The 19,729-nt window shown below is 41.6% G+C and overlaps 1 protein-coding gene across 15 annotated transcripts in view; it reads right to left on the bottom strand.

Moving 5' to 3' along the window:
• Nucleotides 1-19,729, bottom strand: part of KDM6A (lysine demethylase 6A) — a 269,102-nt gene that overhangs the window by 74,557 nt on the left and 174,816 nt on the right. For all 15 annotated transcript variants that reach the window (XM_037902842.2, XM_043538113.1, XM_037902856.2 and 12 more), the window contains 2 exons: nt 9,536-9,570; nt 1,154-1,247 (listed from right to left, as the gene is read on the bottom strand). In XM_037902842.2, the coding sequence (XP_037758770.1) occupies nt 1,154-1,247; nt 9,536-9,570 (129 nt within the window). The remainder of the gene's footprint in view (nt 1-1,153; nt 1,248-9,535; nt 9,571-19,729) is intronic.

The raw sequence follows: 19,729 nt of genomic DNA, 5'->3' as shown, positions 1-19,729 counted from the left end.
ACTACTTATAAAAGTTAGCATACTGTATAAAAGCATTGTTGAAACGTTTGTGGAAATCTGTATTGCCATTGTATGTCTATGTTTTGTGAATGAAGGATATCTATTATTTTCTGAATACTAAATATACTCCTGAAAATTTTAGGGGGAAAAAACTGAAATGGAGAGACCATTGCCTTATTTGACTGCAAAAAACCTGAGCTACATTTGAATATCTTCTCTTACCCCATGCCCCACTTATGGGTTTCAAAAGTAGGGACTAGTGATTATTTCCTCAAATCAATTTGATCTGTAGCTGCTGTGGTGTCTCTACCATTCATGCTCTTAAATAGGAGATGTAAATTTCAGCAAGTTTTATTTATTTTTACTCCTATGCAGAAAATCAAAAGCTAAGTAAATTAAATCCAAGCAATACAGAACCAATCTACATCGCAAAAGGCAAGCATTATAGACAAATTCTTGATGAAGTTGTCTGCCAATTATCAAAAAGGAAAGGAAAACTGAAGAAAGCAGACTAAATAAATATTAAAAATATTAGATAAAAACATGATAGTAGTGAATGAAGAATTCACTGTATTAAATAAAAAATTAAAGTGAATATACTTTGAAACTATTTTTATAAAACCTACATGATAAATGAAGAATGTTCTACCCATCCAGTAGAAAATCTAGACTAAAAGAAGATACCTGAACTTTCCAAAACATGGAAAATGACTGCAGCTTTTAGGTTTCTTTTCACTCATTTATGCAGTTTCCATTATAAACCCTCCCTACAAATAAAACAAGTATTTTGTTGCAACTGGTGCTTAACCGCTCCTGTTTTTCACCAAAATTCTCTCCTATACTACACAATGTACTGTTAGTATAAATCACTATAATATCCAAGAACCCTACAAATTATAAAGTTTTCATTAAAGATCTGTCTCTCCCCTCCCTTCTACTAGTAGAGAGGTTATTTACGGTTATGTTATTCTCTCTGACTTGGATAAAAACCTCATGTATGATATTTAGTGAATTTTTGACTCACTGGAAAAAGAGCCTTCAAAAAGCATCTTCTGAATGCACTTATTAATTGCAAAGACAGACGGCAAAATAAAAACAACTAGAGAGGCAAATCCAAACACACATAAATAAAAGAAAACTTGCTTTTACATACCTAATTGCTGTAAGACAGTTGCCTTTACTTGTGCCGGAAGGTTTTCGGTCTGCAAAAGTTGTTCATAAGCTTCCTTTGCAGAGTGATACTTTCTCTGGGGGGGAGGGTGAAGGAAAGGAAATGGATTATTCATAAAATTTATATCCTACTACCAATAGTAACTGTGGCACAGCACTGATAGCACACAAATGCATTCCCAGAAAATCTACAACAAAATTTCTTGTATACAGTGCAATGAAAGTTTTAATGATGGAGATACATAGTGCAGTGGAATAACCTGTCTGAAGACATAATAGTTGGTATGAAGTCAATACATAAAACAATATAATTAAGAGGAAAATTTTTGCAAAAGAGTGATTTAGCCAGGTTTCCTACATATGCATCATGCCATTTATATTCAAACCAATGGTCACTGCAATATCAAAATGGGTTTTCTTAAATTTGGCCCTATACTTCTATACTGTTTTAGTCAGGGTGTCTACTGAGCTCATTGCTATAGTAACAGAGTGCAGTCAATAAACTTGTAAATTCCTCCCACAAACAAAAACCAAGACCCTGTTTACACTTAAAAATAAGATTGGCCTAGCTACTTCGCCCAGGGCTGTGAAAAATACTACACCCTGAGCACTGAAGTTATCTCAGCCTAACCACCTGTGAAGATGCAGCAAGATCAACGTAGCTGTCGCCTCTTGCAGAGGTGGATTAACTACATCAGTGGAAAAACCCCTTCCACTGATGTAAGAAACGTCTGCACTATGGCGCTACACCTACACCGCCAAAGCTGGGCTGCTGTAGTGTAGCCATGCTCTAATGTTGGTGACTGAGGCAGTTTGTAGATGATGCAAAAAAGGTCAATATTTTAAAATCTATTTTTCTATAACTTATGGCTGTAGGTAGCATTAGATGTTTATTGCCCGGTAGTAGGATGATTTCAGTCATACCGGGAGCTCTGATTTTCAAATATACACAGCCGCTAAAGGTACTGAAATATATTAACAACATTAGGATATTCTATCTTGTCATCCTCTATTTATACAACATGTGCTTGAATCATGAACGTGTTTGCTTTCTAATTCATATGTACTGTAGAAGCATGGGGCCTCAAGCTGCAAACCTCTGAGTAGTTGTGGCACTCTAATTCAAAGCAGCACCCTGGAGCCCCCATATTCACCACTGTCATATAATTATGATATGTTTTGTACAAAGTATGCCTTGTGAGGTATCATTTTAGAGGTCTTGATCTGTTAAACATTAGTATCTTATTGGATTGTATGTGCTATCATAGTATGGGAAGTTATAAAGTTTTGCTATGTGTGTGTTACTGAAATATGTTGCGAGGTTGGGAACACCCACAATCAGCCTTTCGGGTACAACAATGGAGCAGCCAGATGCTGCTGATGGCCCAGTAAAGGGAGTCCACACACTCAAGGACTATCCTAGGAACAGTATACAGTGGAGACTGCTTGACCCAAGTCATAGCAAAGTCTCTTTCCAGCAAGCTGGAAGAAGCTATAAAAGAGGGGAAGGGACATCATCACTTGGCCTCACTCCCCCACACAACTCAACACCTAGAAACATGTCTGGAGGACAAAGACTTTTGAACTGGGGAGTGGTTCCAGGCTGAAGGAGCATTCCAACCTAAACATCGAAGATCTGTAACCTGCTTGTAATATCTGTTTGATTCAAATATTGTCTAGTTTATAGAATTTAAGATTGTGCACCTATTTTTGTTTTCTTTGGTAACCATCTCCATCCATGATGCCTACCACTTATAATCCCTTAAAATCTATCTTTCTGTTGTTAACAAATCTGTTTTATATTTTACCTAAAACAACGTGTTTTGCTTGAAGTCCTAGGGAAACCTCTGCTCAGTGAACAAAAGCTGGTGCATGTCCTCTACACAATGAGGGAGGGGTGGATTGGGTAACGCTTACACTGGTCAGGCTTCTGACCAGAGCAAGATGGTACAGCTCTGGGGTCCTAAGCTGGGGAGCTGGAAAGAATTGGCTGGAGACTCTCTGTTGTTGGTTCATAAGTGGCTGGGAGAAGCATTCATGTAACTCAGCTACGTGTGTCCCTGCTTATGGATGTCTGTGTAAGTGCAGTACGTGGAGAGGTTTGCAGCTTGTACATCATCATAGTGTGAGAGGGAGCCCAGGTTGCTAAGAGAGGGCTCAGCGCTACCCCAGTTCCAGGCTGCATCCTGGGAAAACCCATCACAGTAGTTTATAGGTTCAGGGCCATGGTGATGAAAAAGGCTTTCAGACTGTGTACTCTTTCCTTCGCTATTTAAATGAGCAGTGTTTCAAACAGCTGAATTTTATTTGACAGCATTAACCTGTGTCTGTTTTCATGACTATATATACTGTACATAATGTAATTATTGTTAATGGTAAATTTATTTTAAATGCCTTAATTCCTCAGTTACTCCTCCCTGATTTCAATCTGGGAGATACATGCGGGAGGTCTCATGTTACCACTAATCCAACTTCTTTGGAATTTTTAAAAATTCTAATAATTTCCTTACATAAAATGTATTACAGTTTAGCTAGCGATATTCAAAATTAGACCTAATTTCTGAGGAAGATCAACTGACCACTGAACTAAAAGTTAGTGACTGTCGAGATGCAAATGTTCACAACCTAGTTACATCGATTATGTGCAAACAGAATATAGTCCTGAGCAGTAAAAATATATATATCTATCTTTGGTGATTTAAAGGGGACAATTTCATAAAGCTGAAAGCAACTGTAAGCAAAATTGACAGGGAATTAAAATTTAAACAAAGCAATATGAATGATTATTAGGAGTTGTTACCTTTGCTATATGCCCCAAAGCCCAAATTCTACAATCACAAGACAGGACTTTCTTGATTAAAATATCAGTCTGGTTAAGAAGGAAAGTGAAAGCAGCAATAATATATAATGAACAGAAAAAGGGGAAGTTGATAGTGATGACTAACTCAGCAGTCACAGAATGTAGACAACTGATAAAGGAAGCTAACTATCTGAAAAATTCATGCCCATTACGGTTAAGGACAATACGAAGGAATTTTTAAAATTTATCATCAGGACCAAAAGAAATCTTACCAAAGGTATAGGTCTGTTACTAGGTAGGGATAGTAAAATTGTCAATGATGCAGGAAAAGGAAGAAGAGTTCAATAAATATATCTGTTCTATATTTGGAAAGAAACTGGATGATATCACTGAACGGTGTGAGTATGAAATACTTTCTATTCTAGTAGCAAATAAGGAGGATGTTAAACAGCAACTACTGAAGTTAACATTGTAAAATCTGCAAGACTAGATATAACTTGCACCCAAGAGTTCTGAAAGAACTGGCTGAAGGAGTTCTGTGATTCATTGATATTTAATAAATCTTGGATTACTGGGGAAGATACAGAGTGCTAGAAATAAGCTAATATGCCAATATATGAAAAGGTTAAACAGGGTGACCAATGCATTAGTGAGAGTATTACTGGAATACTGTGTCCTAATGTCCATATTTAAAAAGGATATTGACAAATTGGAAAGGTTTGAGAAATAGCTAAAAGAAGGATTCAAGGTCTGGAAAACACACCATTACAGTAAGACTAAAGAAGCTCATCTATTTAGCTTATCAGATAGAAGGTTTAAGAGGTGACTTGATCACCTGTAGGCATGTAGGTCTCTAAGTACCTACACACAGAAAAAAGATTTCTGATAGTAGAGACTCTTTAGTCCAGCAAATAAAGGCATAACAACATCCTGTGGATGGAAGTCGAAGCTAAACAAATTCAGAGTAGAAATACGAATTTTTAACAGTGAGGGTAACCACTGGAAAACCTTACCTAGACATTTGGTGGATTCTCCATCACTTGAAGTCTTTAAAACAAGATTGGATGACTTTCTAGGAGATATTCTCAAGCTCAGCCAGAAGTTACAACAGGCTTGATGCTGGCATCACTTGTGAAATTCTATAGTCTGAGTTACACAGGTCAGACTAGATAATCATAATGATCCATTTCTGGCCTATGAATCTTGAAAGTCTCAAGACTAGAATTCAGAATTAGAGGGTTGATTCCTTAACCTGTCAACCAGCCACATACCCTTCACTATCACGCCACTCTAACACCCTGGGCAGCATTTAATAATGTTGTCAACAGTTAAAAATAGGCTAAGTGTACTGGATTCATTATTAAAATAAAAACTGTAAAATAATTTAACTAAATGTGCTACTACAGAATCAGGAGTTTTGTCACTGATTTTAGGTGTGCTGCACTGCAGCATGTGAGAGCAATGCCTGAAAAGCGATTGGACCAAGTCTCAGCTGATAAAAATTAGTATGACTTCAATGGAACTTTGCTGATTTACAACAGCTGAGGATCTCGCCCATTGTTTACACTATTATCATATCTGAAGCCCACATGGATAACATTACAATAGGCAATTCTTAAACTGGTAGAATCAAAATATCTATTGTCAAAATATTACAGGAAGAGATTGTGCTCGCAATCATTAATATTTAAGTATTTGCTTTAAGAACAAGTGCTGTATATAATATTTTTTAAAAACTGCATTTAGGTAAGTGATATATTTAGCAATCATTCTAGAACATAAATATCAGGAATTGAACAAAGAACTGTACTGGGGAGGAGATTAAGTGGAATTTTACTGGCATTGAAACAACTGAAATTTTTGTTTCACAATTTGGGCAGATTTGGTATTTTTACACGTATTGAACAGAACTTTACTCCAAAAATATATCACTGACATTAGTGGAATCACTCAGAGCAAGGTGAAGGAGGACTTGTGGCACCTTAGAGACTAACAAATTTATTTGAGCATAAGCTTTCGTAGCTCACGAAAGCTTATGCTCAAATAAATTTGTTAGTCTCTAAGGTGCCACAAGTCCTCCTTTTCTTTTTGCGGATACAGACTAACATGGCTGCTACTCTAAAACCTGACATCAGAGCAAGGTGCTACTCAACATGAGAAAAGGTCTAAAACTTCCCTGACACCTTTTCTAAGCATATTTTAGAGATCCAAGTAAATAAAAATATTTATTCCACGAAATATACCTATCTAGTACAAGCAGGCTTACAAACACAAAGTGTGCCATTTATACATTTCTCACTCACTGAAATGCAGTGCAGTTAATCTGTTTCCTGGTCCCAACTAAGTATACATGCAATTTATCAGTCTGCCATTTAAACAGCGTCTGCTGTATCCAAGAACTCTCTCTAAGCTTTAGCCCTGAATGTAAGTAACTCGTCATAAATGCATACCGTTTGCATTTTATAGAATAAAACTTCAGATTTAAAAATTACATTTTTAAATGTATCACATTATTTAAAAGTTGCAACATGTATAAACTATAAATTTTTAGTTAATTTTGGCACAGCAGAATAATACATTTCTCTTTTTCAATATTTTCTCTAGTTATGTTGGTGAAAACAATGATTTGTATGTATGTCATTTATCTAAAATACTGTGCTCCAATATAGATGGACAAGTTCTATTTTTATAGCCCTTCTTCTGGGCTATAACCTCTCAAGCCTATAATCTTATATATATGCATTTTTCACTTACACATATTAAAAGTAGAATCAATTAAACATGTGTATATTCCTCTTGATATCACTTAAACTGAAACATGATGACCCACACTGCTAAAATTCCACTGCAATTTTGGTTAAATGGGTATTTCTTAGTAATCAGCTCCAATTCTGGTTAATTATTCTAATATTAACACCAAACTAGGTGGGCTTGCTGGAAAAGACATGCAACTGCCACAAAATTGGAGTTCTATGAGAATGAAAAATTAGCATTTTCCACTGTAGGAGCTAATTTGCAGTTGTATAGGTAGAATACAGATTTACATTCTAACCAAACAATTGTTTGGTAAGGACTGAAGTATATATGATGTTTCACAGCATTTCTAGAAAAGCACTGAAAATGTACTTATATAGACTTAGTTGAGCTATATGAGGCTTTCCACAAAATAAATTCAATGACCAAATTAGGCAAAATGAATCAAATTAATTAAATTTGCAGGTTACCTTTAAAGAAACACAACTTAAAAATAACATGCTATAATCAAAGTTCTTTTTTACATTACTCAGAATATTAAAAGTTAAAATTTTTAAAAATCCAATCTATTTCTCGCTATTTATATTGGTTTTCTTCCTGAATTTTGCTCAGCTTGGAAAATGAAAATCAATTAAGTGATTTTCACTTTTATTTATGTTTGTTTTCACTATTAACTGTAGGAGAACATCACATTGTTTAAAAATTGTTTTTAAACAGAATCTTTGGTTCCATGGGAACCCTCAATCCCACATAGATGTATAGTTGACTGGCAAGAGACTTTGGCTTGGATGCACCAAGAATGGCCACAAAAATGGATAAGAGCATACAAGATCGTCCCTTTGAAGCACTACTGAAGCTGGTCACAGTACATCTACACTGCAAGAACTACAGCAGCTAGTATCAGAGCCCAAGTTCTTGGCTCTAATCTGTGTTGAGATAAGGCTTTAAATTCAGACACACCTTACTGGAAAATTCAGGGTAGACGAAACACTGTTCAGAGTAAATGCCCATCATCCAATTATATAAAGCTGTTTCTCCCAAATGATGGGGTCATGAGAAGGTTTAATGGGTCACAGGCCCGGTGGGGTGGGGGTTGGAGAGCGAGCCCACCCTGCACGCACGCCACAGTGGTAGCTCCTGTCCCGCGGGGCTGACCCTAACTCCCTACTCCAGGCATTGTGTTCTGGTGCATGGGGTCACAGCGCCATAGCACCACTCGGGAGTGGAAAATGCCAGCCTTCACACAGCCCACTCTGTTAAGTGAGAAATCACGACTCATGCCAGCAACCCGGCGACGGAACATCGATCAACGATCTCCCGGTCTTCAGAGTAACAACCCAAGCCACCATACTCTTGACGTAATTATCTGTCTTAACCGTAATTATCTGTCTTTAAATGTAAAATTATAGTTGTTGCTCTACATCAGCCATACAAAGAAGCAGCAGCACCACCACTCAGGTTTGGCCCGGCTGCCCCTCCTTCATGACCTGCCCCATGACCTCTGCGCCAGCACTGCAATGGTAATTCTGGCCTGTTGCGGAGGAGAGGCAGTCAATGACAGAGGGACAGCTGGTCCAAATTTGGGTGAGTGACATTGCAACCTAATCTGCATGGCTACAGTGCCACTCACGTTTGGCTCAACCAACCTTCCACCATGACAGCCTGCCTTCTGCACAAGGCCAGAATTAGCATTGGGTGCTGGGGCAGAGAACGCTGCTGCAGGTAGTCAGTGCTCCCTTGGCAGGGTGAGAAGGCAGCACTGGTGGCAGCAGCGAAGGACAAACCTAGCCTATAATTTTGCCCTCCTGCCCCCCCCACCCCCCACAAATTTGGACCGTGGGTGGGTCACCTCAGTAAAAAGTTTGGAAACCACTGACGTAAGACACCTGATATGAGGATCTGGATGTTTGATTTACAAAATATACATGTTTTTTTAAAAATGATTTAACTTTCACAAAACAGTCAATTTATGCTCCACCCACAAAAATTACATTTATTTTATCCTTTAGTTGAGGAAAGCACAGAATTTACTTGGCATTATTTTGTTCACAACAGCTTTTGTTTTCTATTTCTCTGTGTTCTTCAGGACACATCTTTTACTTGTTTTTTTCAACTAGTATCTATATCTATACACAATAGAAAGCGTACAATGCACATTATGTGACTATGTTTTCACTCAAATTACACCACACTTTGAAGGTATACTTAATAGTTAGTGTGTTACATTTATTTGCATCCTAGCATCTTCATTCAAATTGGTGGATAAGCTGTCCATACCTTACCAAAAGCCTACTGAGGAAACTCTGAGGGCAGAATTTGGCCCAGAATTGATAACAGCATAACTTTACAGTCTGCAGATGACGACTCATCTTATCTGGCAGTAACCTCATTTATAGGTTTCTTTATGTTCACACATATGGAGCCTTAGAGCATCTGGCAACTGTTTTAGGAACTACTGTATTGAAAGTCAATTTAAATTTCAAAGAAATTTTAGCCAATAGTTAAAGTTTAGTTCTTGCCTGAAAATGACTGACAGTGTATCTAGGAACTGGCAAATACAAAGATTAAGAAAAAATAGCTAGCCAGCCTCTTATATGTGCAATATTTCAAACTTACAACAACGAATTACATTTCCTGAGCTGTTTGTCCATTATAATTATTTTCTTAATGAACATAAGTTGATGCGAACATCACAAAGCATGTGCCGCCTAACTTACATTCACAAAAGTGTCACTAGTGGGCTGGATTTCACACTGATTATATTATACACTGACTATATTTCATCAAAAGTACAAAAAGCTTAACACTTACCTGGATTTCATATAAGTGGGCAATGTGAAACTGAACTGTAAAAGTGGGAAAGTAAAATAATTAATTATAATAAAAACAGTCATTTAATAAGAACTAAATAGTTTAATAGTAAACACTTTAAAAACATAAGTAACTCATTATGAGTTTAGGTTTATTTCCAAATAAAGTTTATTAGTGATTTCAAATCTGACAGTAGCATTGATGGAATATGAACATGTGCGCCAATAACAGTGTTATGCTTACATACAAACAATGAAAAACCTGAACTTGTAAATCAGATTCCACAAAACTTATTGAGATTACACCAAATTTAACAAAAACAAAAGTAGCTACCTGTCTCTCATGGAGAAAATGCATAACAGCACCATGTTGTAATACTGTCAGTACATAAGCCAATCAGAAAGAAGCAAATACAATTTTTCTGCTGTTATTTAATTACTGGTGGAGCTGACTGGATAGGTCACAGACCAGAAAAAACATGTTATATGCACTAAAGCATACACATTCTCTCTGCAAAAACACACAACCTTCTTATCCCCTACTCCTAGTCTTAGTGCATGCACCTACCCCTCAAAGGCCCTGATTCAGCAACTGAATTTGATTTTAAACCACAGTATCTCAAATGGCTAAAACTGTTATTTGTCTTGTGAAATCTGGGAGTTTCAGATTTCCAGTAACATACAGCATCAGTTATTTCAGAAGACAGTCTAGCATAAAATGGTCATTTTTCCACAGAGTCATGTAAAACTACAGACAATTGACTGGACAGGTCAAAAATTCATTTAGCATCCCTACTATGCATTCATGCATCTAAGGGAATTCTAACTCCCTACCACCATAATAGTAAGATGTCAAACATCCTGGGCCAGTCCATCCCCCAACTGCTGGTGGCTGATTGGCTAGGAAGTTGTTGGTTTTTTTGTTTTTTTTTTTAATGATTTACTCTATGTGTTTATGAACAAGCTGTTTTATGTTTGGTAAATTTTCACATAAATTTTTCAGGGGATAATTATCCACCACCCAACAAAGCAAAAACAAATTCCATTCCCTAAAACTACTTTGATTTGCAGAAAACTATTATTTTCACCAAATATAACTTCAGTCACTCCTCTCAAGCTATACAGCAATTAAGTGCTAGTGAGAAAATACATATGTACAGTACGTATAATTTAAAGAAAATGAATAACCAGAACTACCATCACTGAAGCATTCACATAAATCTATATTTTAACATTTTTAAATAAGATTTTTTTTAAAAACCTAGTAGGCCAAAGATATGTCACTCACATGAATTCTGACTGTGGATCATGTTCAGTAAGGCTATGGCTATGCTACGAGGCTTTTAGTAACACGGCTGCGCCGCTACAGCTGAGCCACTAAAAGGCACCCCAGTGTAGCCGCTTTTTGTCGGCAGGAGAGAGCTCTCAAAACTTCCACCACCCCCACAAGCAGCAGTGGCTTTATGGGCAGGAGAGAGCTCCTGCTCACAAAACGCGGTTTACACAGGTGCTTTTTGTCAGTAAAACATTTGTCATTTGGGGGGTGGGGGTGGGTGTGTTTTTGTAACACCCTGAACGACAAAAGTTTTGCTGATGAAGTACCAGTGTAGATAAAGCCTCGGTTAATGTGATAAAAATCCTTTAGAAACTTTAACTGAAAGTCAGTGTACATTACTCACTAAAAATTGTCTCAATTTTTATTTTATCCGCAAAACACAGAGACTATTTCATATTAAGGAGACAAAAATCAATTTTCATCTAGTTTTTGGTTTAGGAATATTGTTTTTTTTTTAAATTATTTAAAATCTCATACATGAATACTAAACAAGAAACCTGAAGAGAATGCTACTATGCAATATTTCTGTCAATTTCCTTAATTTTTTAAAAACTTTTAATTTAACAGCAGATTCACTGGTATACCAGAACAGCATAAAGCAGCTAGAGTGCACCAATAGTTGAATTTACAACTGCTTTGCATCAGCAGGGCAAGGCAAAGCAGTCAAACTGAACTGGTGAATCCAGCTCTTAATTAGTAATTAGAAAAGGAGTACTTGTGGCACTTTAGAGACTAACCAATTTTTTTGAGCATAAGCTTTCATGAGCTACAGCTCACTTCATCGGATGCATACTGTGGAAAATACAGAAGACGTTTTTATACACACAAACCATGAAAAAATGGGTGATTATCACTACAAAAGGTTTTCTCTCCCCCCCCCCCACCCCACTCTCCTGCTGGTAATAAGCTGGTAATAATAAGTATTACCAGCAGGAGAGTGGGGTGGGGGGGGGGGGAGAGAAAACCTTTTGTAGTGATAATCACCCATTTTTTCATGGTTTGTGTGTATAAAAACGTCTTCTGTATTTTCCACAGTATGCATCCGATGAAGTGAGCTGTAGCTCCCGAAAGCTTATGCTCAAATAAATTGGTTAGTCTCTAAGGTGCCACAAGTACTCCTTTTCTTTTTGCAAATACAGACTAACACGGCTGTTACTCTGAAATTAGTAATTAGTTTATCAGTTTAGAGGGCTGTGTTATGGAGACCACTCCTGTGTAAAAGGATAGGTGGGGGAAGGCCAGTTTCCATGTCCCAATATCTCTTCACTTTAAAGCTTCTAATAACTTGCTAAATACAATAAAATAAATAACTTAAGACTAACACAATTATTCCTGGTCTTACAGTATAGATACCAAGTTTCTTAAAAAATATTGGCAGAGTAACAGACTCTAAAAAAATAATTTCTAATGAAAACATCAACATAAGCTCAAATATAGCATCATAAATCCCTGCATTTATTCCTAAAGCTATGCTATTCTTTAAAGATGAGCCACAAATGATTTCCCCCCATGATTTACAGAGGGAGTTTGCATGTTTTTTGTCCTGCTTGTTTCTTTACCTTAGAAATATCAGCAGTTTTGAATTCTGGTCTTCCCTAGTTTTGTTGAAAGACTTCTTGGGGATGGGGTGGTACCTCAAGTACATGCATGGGCACTCTGACGCCTTATCTACACTAAGATAAAAGGCTGATGGTACATCTGCACTGCAAATTCAGGTGTAACTATAGTGCATGTAGGCATATCTGTATTAGTTTTAATCTAGCTAGCAGGGGAAACAACAGCAGTGAAGATGGAAAAGCACAGATTTAAGTGCAGGCTAGCTGCCTAGACAAGTTAGTCACATCCTCATTGCTACAATTAGCTGCACTAGCTAAATTTAAGCTAATGCAGGTGTGCCTATCATCATTACAATTTAGTCTGTAATGTAGACATACACTGAAACATTCTAAAAGTTTAGTACAGACAAGCAATGGATACTTAGTTTAATGCATACTCAGGTGTCTGAGTTCAAACCTAAGCTCCTAAGGTTTTAACTTGATCAGAATAACACATGTTCAAGGCAGCGTTCCTACTTTACACTAGACCCACAACGTTAGCAAGCACATCTCATTTAAATTCTAATACAGACAAGGTTTAGAGAAGGGAGAAGTGTGCTGAATCTTTAACAAAGATATGCTTTCCCCCAGGCAATGATTGGGCAGTGAGAGTTACATAGGTGCTAGACAAGAAATAAGTTTTAAATAGTCAATCCCATTAAGATATTCCTTCCTCTTTCAAGTGCTCAGTTTTTAGTCTTGTGATGACACAATTTTATTAGGTACCCAAATCAGTGTTATAGAAAAGACAAGGTTTTTTTTGTTTTTTTAAAAACAGCCCAGAAACCATTTTTAGGTTTAAAATAACTACTTTAGGCTCTTTTACATTTTTAGAAACCCTCCTTCCCCCTTCCCTCCCCCACCCCCAACAACAACAACAACAACAACAAAAAAGGCCTCATGCCCCTTTTATTTCATCTTCAAGGCTCACAAAGAAAAACACATATTCTCTATGGGAGAATTAGCGTAATTACAGCATTGAGGACTACTCCCACAAGGACTAATTTCAAAGGGCTTTCAAAGCCCTGTGCCAGATTGGGCCCTTTAAGGGAATAAAAATAAAGTAGAAATTAAACACCATAATTAAGGTATCCAATCATTATATTCAATATAGGTGAAATACACCAACAAATTCTGTTAAGCAGTATAAGTCAAAAGTATAGAACAAATATAGTAAACTAAATGAATGTTCATCACTAATGACAGTTGTCAGTCATCCTTACTGAGTTTGTAACTAAGAAACTATTGCCCATTTGCTCATTCTGAGCTCTAATTTACAGTATCTCATGACTTAAGAGTACTAGAGAAATGCTCATACATAATGTAGAAAAAAATTGGCTCATTAAAACAACTAATTTTAACTTGCTGAAAAACAACTCAGCATTCCTCAGAGTATGACAGGCCGAAAAGATCACTCAGTACACCAGCAAATAAAACCCCTAACATTTCACTTCAAGTATCGCTATGAAACTGCGTGTCACGTTTCACTACACAGAATCCAAGCTCAACTCTCACTTTTCCAATAGGCTGGTATTTTACACTAGGCTAATATTCAGCACGGAAATTTCCTGTTACCCTCCAAATTACTGCAATTTAGCAAATTAGAAAAATCTACATAACACAAGACACTGGAAAGAGAAGGTTACTCACCCTGCAGTGACTGAGGTTCTTCGAGATGTGTGTCCCTGTTGGTGCTCCACTCCAGGTGATAGAGCATCCCGGCGCCTGGAGTGGAGCACCCACAGGGACAGCATTCAAAGAACTTCATGTTATCGTTTAACATTAATTTTCACTAATAATGCACTACTTTATCATCACTTTCCCCCTCAAATAACTCAGTATGCCACTAGGATGGCAACCAAACTTTCCTCTGTATTCTCCTATCTGTAGAGCAAGAAATTTTGAAAGGAAAGTTTCATTTACCTGCTAATTTTCAATGGGATAATAACTCAGCAGTGCAATTTAGTTATTACTAGTTGGGCAGCAGAAACAAAAGCAGTGTCAAAGCTGTTGGTAAAATTGTTGATCCTGTAAAGCCCATTCATCCCACTCCCTCACTGTGTATATTGCCACTCCAATATTGTATTTTCTCTCTCAAAATTAAAAGGAGAAAAGGAGAAATGGACGGATGTTCAGACATCTTGTAGAAAAAAAATAAACAGGTAAGCCCATTCCCCTCTTCCCCCAAACTAGAATGTATTAATTCCTAAATTAAAAAGAGGTCAGTAATGAGCATCCCAGCAAAAACACAAACATTGGGTATGGGAGCATAAAGGAAGGAAAGAACATCTCAAATACTTTCTTCCAAATAAATCATTTGAAATCATTGGTCCGCAACAATGTGAAGCATCTTCTGGCTGAAGGATGTTTCAGTTAATGTGACAATTGAGCTTTGGGTTTTTTTGAGAAAGTATGCTATCAGGCTAGCTTGCATATTAATTTAGTGATTGTTGAACTTCTTCCACCTTAGGAAATGTTGTATTTCTAGTAGAATTTGCTTGAAGGTCAACCATATGCTGTTTGAACGCCCTCTCTATTGTGTCCTTGAATACCTTCTTTTGCCTGTAGTGAGGGCTATACAAATAAAAAATAAGTCCTGTTTTTATGAATATTCTTGATGCTTTCAATTAGTATTTTCTCATCTCTCTTTCTATCACAAGCCTGTCCTTGTCAAGTGGCATCGTTTTGGATGTAAAGCTGGTTAGACAGTTTCTTGCAGCAAGATGGTTAGATGGATTCTCAGGGTACATCTACACTAAAGCTCAAGTAGACAGATGCGCTGGCTCAAAAACAGCAGTGTAGCTGGGGGTAGCACAGTGGCAGCCTGGGCTAGCTACCTAAGTCCTTACCCAATGGGCTTGGCTGGGTTTGTACTCAAGCCGCTAGCTTGAGCTGTTGCTCATGCTACACGCAGCTAGGCTGCTATTTTTAGTGAGCTAGCCTGAGCAGAGTTAGCATGTGTCTGTGTACCCTAGGTGGGAAACATGCTCCTAGCTGTAGTGTATACATACTCTTAGCAGCAAATCTTACAAAATTCATAGGAGTTCAGAGAAAAAAAAGATTACTTACTTTCTCATAACTGTTGTTCTTCAAGATGCGTTGTTCACGTCCATTCCACATTAGGTGTGAGCGCGCCGCATGCACGAGCATCGGAAACTTTTTCCCTTAGTGGCTCCGGTAGGGCTGGTGGGGGCCCCCCCCAGTGGCACCACTGCGCCATGCATATATACCCCCTCCGGCCCGACCCCCTCCAGTTCCTTCTTGCCGGCAACTCCGACAGAGGGGTAGCAGGGTGGGTGGTGGAATGGACGTGAGCACCACACCTCAAAGCACTACAGTTACAAAAAAGTAAGTAACCATTTTTTCTTCTTCGAGTGCTTGTTCACGTCCATTCCACATTAGGTGAATCACAAGCTTACCTCTGGAGGAGGGTAGGAGTCATGGAACAACTGCTTGGAGGACCGCTCTGCCAATCGCTGCGTCCTCTCTGGCCTGCTGGTTGACTGCGTAGTGGGTTGCGAAGGTGTGCACTGAGGACCAGGTGGCTGCTCTGCAGATCTCCTAGATTGGGACCTGTGCCAGGAACGCCATGGAAGTCGCTTGTGCCCTGGTCAAGTGGGCTGTGACCGCGGGGGCTGGAAAACCTGTGAGCTCATAGCACGCCCGGATTCAGTAATCCAAGACGAAATCCGCTGCGCCAACACTGAGAGGCCTTTCAACCTCTCTGCTATGGCCACAAACAGCTGCACGGATTTGCGAAAGGGATTGGTGAGCTCCAAATAGAACGCCAGTGCTCGACGCACATGCAGGGTGTGCAAGCTGCGGTGACTTGGGTCCGTATGGGGTTCCGGGAAGAAGACCAGCAGACAAATGTCCTGGCCCAAACAGAATTGGAAGACCACCTTAGGGAGGAACTTGGGGTGCGGCTGGAGCTGCACCTTGTCCTTGTGAAATACTGTATACAGTGGCTCAGAGGTGAGGGCCCTCAGTTCGGACACCACTCTAGCCGAGGTAATGGCAACCAGAAATGCCACCTACCAGGAAAGGTGGAGGAGAGAACAGGAAGCGAGGGGCTCGAAAGGGGGTCCCATGAGTTTAGAGAGGATCAGGTTAAGGTTCCATGGAGGGACTGGTGGGCGGGAGTATGGGAACACCCTCTCCAACCCTTTAAGGAATCGTCCCACCATTGGGTGGGAAAACACCAAGCCCCCCGAGAACCCCGGACGGAAGGCAGAGATTGCCGTCAGGTGCACTCTGAGTGAGGACGGGGCTAGCCCTTGCTGCTTGCGGTGCAGGAGGTACTCCAGGATGGCCTGCACCGGGGCCTGGCACTGCCGCACCTGTCGGGGTTCACACCAACACAAGAACCTTTTCCACTTGGCCATATAGGCCGCCTTGGTAGAGGGCTTTCTACTGCCAAGCAGAATCTGCTGCACGGGAAGGGAGCACCGGCTCTCCAGGGCATTTAGCCACAGAGCCTCCATGCTGTCAGGTGCAGTGACTATGGGCGGCTTCTCCACCCCGACCTGTCGTCCTGTGTAATGAGGTCCCGGTGTAGGGGCAGGACAACTGGGGCCTCCACCGACAGCTCTAGGAGAGATGTGTACCAGTGCTGGCGGGCCCAGGCTGGGGCGATGAGAATCGCCGCTGCCCTGTCCCTGCACACCTTGAGTAGGACCTTGTGCACCAAGGGGAGCAGGGGGAAGGCATACATCAAGCCCCCTCTCCATGGGATTGCAAACGCGTCCGCGAGTGAGCCCTGGGCGTTGGCCCTGGTGGCAAACAGGTCTACCCGGGGAAATCCCCACCTGAGAAAGAGCGAAAGCACGACATCCACCCTGAGCATCCACTTGTGCATGCGGTACGACCTGCTGAGGGAGTCTGCCAGCTCGTTTCGTACCGCCGGGAGATACGACGCCTCGAGGTGAATTGCATGGGCTATGCAAAGGTCCCAGAGGAGGAGAGCCTCACAACAGAGTGGCGAGGAATGAGCCCCGCCCTGTTTGTTTATATAAAACATGGCAGTAGTGTTGTCAGTCAGAACTGTCATGCTGTGACCACTCAGAGTAACGTAAAAGGTCTAGCAGGCGAGACAAACCGCCCTGAGCTCCTTCACATTGATATGGAGTGACCGTTCTGCTCCGGACCACAACCCCTGCATCATGAGGTCCCCCAGGTGAGCCCCCCATCCGTGGTCTGAAACGTCCGTCACCAGCATCAGGTCCGGTTGTGGGGCGGCAAAAGAGATGCCTTCGCAAACCACGGGCTGGGACTGCCACCACAGCAGAGAGTCCAGCACGTCCCTTGGGGCTGTCACTACCAAGTCCAGGGGGTCCCTGCCTGGGTGGTACACCCGAGCGAGCCATGCCTGCCGAGTCCTGAGTCTCAGTCTGGCATGCCTGACCACGCGTGTGCATGCTGCCATGTGGCCCAGCAGCCGCAGGCAGCACCTGGCCGTTGTCATTGGAAACTGGCGCAGGGAGACCACCGCTTGCTGGATAACCCGGAATCAGGATACTGGAAGGCCTGCACCGCATCCAGGACCGCCCCTATGAATTCCACTCTCTGCGTGGGTACGAGCGTAGACTTGGGGACACTGTCCAGAGCCCCAGCTCGCGGAACAATCTCAGGGCCACCTCCACATGGCCCTGCACTTCCGCCTCTGATCGGCCAGCCAGGAGCCAGTCATCGAGGTACGGGTACACCCGGATTCTCTGCCTCTGTAAGAAGGCTGCCACCAGTGCTATGCACGTCGTGAACACCCTTGGGCCGCGGCTAGACTGAATGGGAGAACCACAAACTGGTAATGTTCTTGGCCCACAGTGAAGCGTAGGAACCGCCGATGTGCTGGGTGGATGACGATATGAAAGTACTCGTCCTTCATGTCGAGGGCAGCGTACCAGTCCCCCGGATCCAGGGAAGGGATGATAGTGCCCAGAGAGACCATGCGGAACTGGGCCTAGACCAGGAACTTGTTGAGCCCGCGAAGGCCCCCTTTGGCCTTGGGGATGAGCAAGTACTGGGAGTAGAACCCTTTCCCCCTTAGGCTGTGCGGCACCGCCTCTACTGCCCCCGCCTCTAGCAGCGAGCGGACTTCCTTCTCTAGGAGACACTCGTGAGAGGGGTCCCTGAAGAAGGACGGGGAGGACGGGAAGGACGCGTAAGACCCAACAGTCTGACATAATGGTGCACCACGTACGGGAGAAACGGGACAGTCGGTTCAGGAAACAAAGGGACAGATCTGGTGACTGGTCTGGTACGCTGTCATCAAGCGCACCTTCAAAAGCCTGGCTTAGTGCCCGGCTGGGGTTTGTGCTGGCCTTGGTTCTGGCCCGGTGCATTATTGTTACTATAGTTGTCGCGCCATCGCCTGTTATCCTTGCCTCACCTATGGTAAGGCTCATGCCTATGGCGAGGCTGGTACTGGCGTTGAGGGGGAGGCTGCGGCTTAAAGGGCTTCCTCTGGGTCGCTGGGGTGTGCATACCCAGCGACTTAAGCATAGCTTGCGAGTCCTTGAGGCAGGTCTTGTGTCTGTCTGGTTCAAGAAGAGCCCGGACCCTTCGAAAGGGAGGTCCTGAAGTGTATTCTGGACCTCGGGCGGCAGGCCTGACTCCTGGAGCCACACCGAGCGCCTCATGACCACCCCGACGCGACTGTTCTAGCCGCTGCGTCTGCAGAATCAAGGGAGGCCTGGAGAGAGGTCTTGGCTACTGCCTTGCCCTCGTCCACCAGTACCGTGAACTCCCGTTGGGAACCTTGCGGGAGGTTGTCCTTAAACTTTCCCACCGTCGCCCAGGAGTTGAAATTGTGCCTGTTGAGGATGGCCTGCTGGTTCGCAATCCTCAACAGAAGGCCCCCACAGGAGTACACCTTTCTGCCAAAAAGGTCCAGGTATTTCGCTTCCTTGGCCTTACGGGCCGGGGCCTTGCTGTCCATGGTGCTCCTTTTTGTTTACTGCTGAAACCACCAGGGAGCATGGACTTGGGTGGCAGAACAGGAACTCATAGCCCTAAGATGGGGCAAAGTATTTACGCTCCACTCCTTTGGCCGTTGGAGCACTGGAGGCTGGAGTCTGCCATATAGTCTTATAGTTGGACTGAATGGTCTTAATGACCAGGAGTGCTATTCTGGATGGACCTTCGGGGCTCAAAATATCCACCATGGGGTCCTCCTGCTCAACCTTCTCCTCGGCCTGCAACCCCAAGTTTTGGGCGACCCTGTGAAGCAATTCCTGGTGGGCTCTATGGTCTATCGGTGGAGGGC

The sequence above is a fragment of the Chelonia mydas genome, chromosome 1 (genome assembly GCF_015237465.2).
Source record: "Chelonia mydas isolate rCheMyd1 chromosome 1, rCheMyd1.pri.v2, whole genome shotgun sequence".
Lineage (NCBI taxonomy): Eukaryota > Metazoa > Chordata > Testudines > Cheloniidae > Chelonia > Chelonia mydas.
The sequence above is the reverse complement of the archived record's forward strand: the minus strand, read 5'-3'. Positions and strand labels throughout refer to the sequence as shown.